The following is a 3,800-nucleotide window of genomic DNA, read 5'->3' on the forward strand; positions in this document are numbered from 1 at the left end:
GCACGAGCTGAAGTTTCTCCGACGTCATGTCGGCCACCGCCAGCACTGGCAGCACGTACGGCGACCAGCACCTAGCGCAGGATTGACTTCAAGAAATGTCTTGCGAGAGGACGATCACGGACATGCGCGTCACGGCAATCTCGTAGCGAAGACTCAAAATAGCATCACGCCGCGCGCCGGGGGCCAATTTCTTGACGGCCACGAGGTCCTCGTTGTACACGGCTTTGACAACAACGCCTTGGCCACCCGCCCCAATCCCTCCGTTCGCGACGAACTTCAAGTCTTGCGCCGTGATCTAAGCAATCGGCAATGTCATTTAGACGACAGATGACGAGACGCACCGAAGCGACACGGTTGTAGATGCGGTCGTGCAGGGTCTGGGCAAGCGCATGGTGCCCGAGTCGCACGGCGCCGGCGAGGATCGTCGCCCCGTTCTACCATAGAATGACGACTTGTACGTCAAGTCGAACGATGTGTATGTGTACCGGGAACGGAATTGACGTGTCGGCGCCCGCGACGAGCAGCATTTCGACGGCAGCCACATGGTTGCTCGCCACGGCAAGGACGAGGGCCGTGCAGTGGTTCTAGTGACGATGAAAAGTTGCCCACTACGAGAGGATGGATGGTAGGCACCTTGTCGAACGCATCGAGGTTGGTTGTCGGGTTGGCGAGAAGCATTCCCAGAATGCTCGTGTGGCCGAGCGCCGCGGCGAGATGCAGCGGGGACGCAGCGGTCTACATTGGTCGCTGAGCAGGCTCTGAAAGAAGCATGCGTACCATGTCTGCAGAACGAATGACAAGCCCTGCGCGAAGAAGCTTCCACGCACACCCGTCTTCGCTGGCGGCCGCCGTCCGCGCCAACGCCGAGTAGCCGTCCTGTGCGTACTTTGATCAGTCACTGTATTGCCAAGGCACGAGGCACCGACTGCGTCAAGTGCGTTCTTGTCCAAGCTCGGGTCGCTGAGCAAGAGGTGGAGAAGAGCCGGGTCTTTGCGTTGTACGGCATAGTGCAGCGGCAGCCGACCCGCCTAGACACAGCAAACGTTGCTACAGGTATCGATTTTTGTGGGCTACCTCGTGGGACTCTGCATCCAGCAGCTGCTTTGCGTAGTTGAGGTTCCCAGCATTGACGGCCATCCGCAACTAGCTCGCATAGAACCGTCAAATACGGTTATACGAACGAGATGGAAAGCGCTCGTACAAGACGGTCAAAGAGCAGCTGGGCAACCTCGGTGTGACCGCCGGCGCGGGCCCGTTCCCACGGTGTCGTGCCGTCCTTGCGAGTACACGCTTTGAGCCTCGGGATTGAAGAGACTACGTACGTTGGCTTGGCGATCCACCGACGCATTGGCACCGAGTAGAGCTTGGACGAGGCCGACATGACCTGCCGTCGCGGCCGTGTGCAGCGGCGTCGCGCCAGTCTAGTCGATGGTCAGAGGTGTGACTAGAACGTTGATGGATAAATACGTGGTCGGGGATGTCCACGTCGACCAGCGCCACGAGAAGCTGTGAAACCATCGGGAGGTTCCGTGCACTCGTCGCATAATGCACGGGTGTCACGTTCAACTACAAGAGCGTCACGTCGTCCGTCGAAGGGAACGTCAGCTCTACCTCGTTCTCGCAGTAGTTGGGGTTGACGCCGGTACACACGAGGCGGGCGACTTCCGTCGCGTTGTTGTCGTACACGGCGCACCAGAGAAAGAACTATTTTCACTTGGCCTTCCCGTGCAAAATCCATTCCATACCTCTTTGTCCATGGTGTATTGCCGCTCGGTGCAAAAAACGCGAATGATCCTCCGACGATATTGCAGTTGACATTGCAGTAGCACGGTAGAGTGTGGTACCAATTGCTCGGGATTGTTGCGGCGTGCACTGGGCCAGCTGCGGTGGTCCACTGGTACCTTTGATGTTAGAACGACACAAACCGAAATATGACAAAACAGGGTGCAATGCAAAACCCTCAAACTAAAGTAGTGATTTAATGACAAATCCGGATCGAGCTAAAACACATGTGTCTAATCGCATGTCATGCGTGGCATGGAAACAGCGCTGGTGTGGTGCATGGTATAAGAGTGTGCCATTGACATGCCACTGTGTCCATGCTAAAACCAAGTGAATCTCTGCGAATTTTACTCGCACCTGTCGACTGCACTCTACCCGAATCTGTCAATATTCGTCCCTTTCTCTACATTTGCACCCTATTTTGTCGTTTTCGCCACTGGGACATGTATCACCATCTGGCAATATATCACTTGTTATCAACCGCCAGCAAATTGCACTCTCGATGCAAACAAACGTCAGTCGTCAACGCGCAAGCCACCGCCCAGCATGGCGCCACCAACCGGACTCGAGGTGCACACGCAAGCCGCCGATCCCTGGCTGAGAGGCCTCACTCGTAGGCCCAGCTCTGGGACGCCATCCAGCGCGGCAACACGGCCGACGCCATCGAGCTCCTAGCCCAAGGCGCGGACCCCGAGAGCCGCAACCCCTTGGTACCGGACGCTATCGCACAACAACGTCTGACAAAGGATTCCTGCGTAGCACGCCTGGACGCCGTTGCACGTCGTTGCGAGACAAGGCAACGTGGCGCTCACCGACATCCTCTTGGCCCTCGGCGCCAATGTGGACGCGCTCGACCAGGTGCGAAACACATACTCATAGTTTGATTTAAAGGTCCCATCGCCCGCTGTAGACAGCCTTCTCGCCGCTGCAATACGCAGTGTACGTCAAGACGTCTGGTCGCCTCGCAGTGGCGCATCGCCTCTTGCTCGCCAACGCCTCCATCGACGTCCCAGGCCAGGTATCCAACCTTTGCAGATATGTGTCGGCACGACACAGTCCGATACGTAGGCTGGCCAGGCGCTATTGAGTCTGACGGCCCGTGATCCGGACGAAGCCATGTTTGAGCTGCTGAGCGCACACAAGGCGGTCAGCAATCCATTCTTGATAGTAAACAAGGTCCCACGAACGCTCTGTAGATCCGCGATGCGACGCCAGACGACAAGGTGCGTGCCCAAGCCGCGCTGAGAACGTGGCTGGAAACACACAACGTTCCGACGACACGCAATGTACATGTAGTTTTGTTTGGACAGGATGCTGAGTGCGACGGCCTAGGACGACGATATGGCCATGTTGCTCCAGCGCGCGGCCGTCTATCGTTGCGCTCGCGTGTTCGATCGGCTCGCGAACGCGGGCGCGGACGTTACGACGTGCTTCTCGGTACATTTTTCATCTTCTGTGCATACGAGGTCTTATTTGCATGTGCATAGGATGGTCTCGACCTCCTCGCGATCGCTGTACTTCATGGTCACGACCGACTCGCGCGCAAGCTCTACGATCGCATGTACCCGTCGGTGGCATCGGTACGAGGAAATCTCGTTTAGTCTTGGTTGAGCCATCTGGTATAGATTGCTGCGACGGACGTGTGCATTGAAGTCCACGACCTTGGTTGTGGAAGCGACTATAGAGTGCGAAAAGGCGTCTACAAGGACGCGCCGGTTGCAATCAAGCAGCCTCGTTACGCCTCCCGGTTCCATTTGAAAATGTTGCGCGAGGACATCAAGCTGCAAAAGATGTGCGATCGGCCCAGTTCCATATTTTTGTCCAGATAAACTAACAACTCATGGGATAGGATTCGGTCGCCGTACATGCTACCGCTGCTCGCTACCGTCGACCTGGACCCCAACAATCCAATGATGGTGACGGAGTTTATGGACCAAGGCACCCTCTACGACTACCTTGACAAGAAGCGACGTGGAGAGCCCGTGGCCATCGAGGTCACGACGATGCAAGTCGCATGG

General features: G+C 56.8%; 2 protein-coding genes across 2 annotated transcripts; one reads left to right on the forward strand and one right to left on the reverse strand.

Moving 5' to 3' along the window:
• Positions 1-88: 88 nt before the first annotated feature.
• Positions 89-1,757, reverse strand: SPRG_09090 (hypothetical protein; the record flags this gene model as incomplete). The annotated part of the gene is made up of 12 exons (XM_012348208.1): positions 89-295; positions 342-434; positions 486-584; positions 634-735; positions 778-876; positions 927-1,028; positions 1,075-1,143; positions 1,202-1,276; positions 1,323-1,421; positions 1,468-1,566; positions 1,612-1,704; positions 1,746-1,757. The coding sequence occupies 12 exons, from the start codon at positions 1,755-1,757 to the stop codon at positions 89-91; spliced, it is 1,149 nt and encodes a 382-aa protein (XP_012203598.1).
• A 571-nt stretch (positions 1,758-2,328) lies between these two features.
• SPRG_09091 (hypothetical protein) lies at positions 2,329-2,800 on the forward strand (the record flags this gene model as incomplete). The annotated part of the gene is made up of 4 exons (XM_012348209.1): positions 2,329-2,352; positions 2,400-2,492; positions 2,542-2,640; positions 2,693-2,800. Coding segments are annotated over 4 exons (324 nt in total), but the record flags the coding sequence as incomplete, so codon positions are not given.
• Between the last annotated feature and the right edge of the window lie 1,000 nt (positions 2,801-3,800).

The sequence above is a fragment of the Saprolegnia parasitica genome, assembly GCF_000151545.1.
Source record: "Saprolegnia parasitica CBS 223.65 unplaced genomic scaffold supercont2.41, whole genome shotgun sequence".
NCBI lineage: Eukaryota > Oomycota > Saprolegniomycetes > Saprolegniales > Saprolegniaceae > Saprolegnia > Saprolegnia parasitica.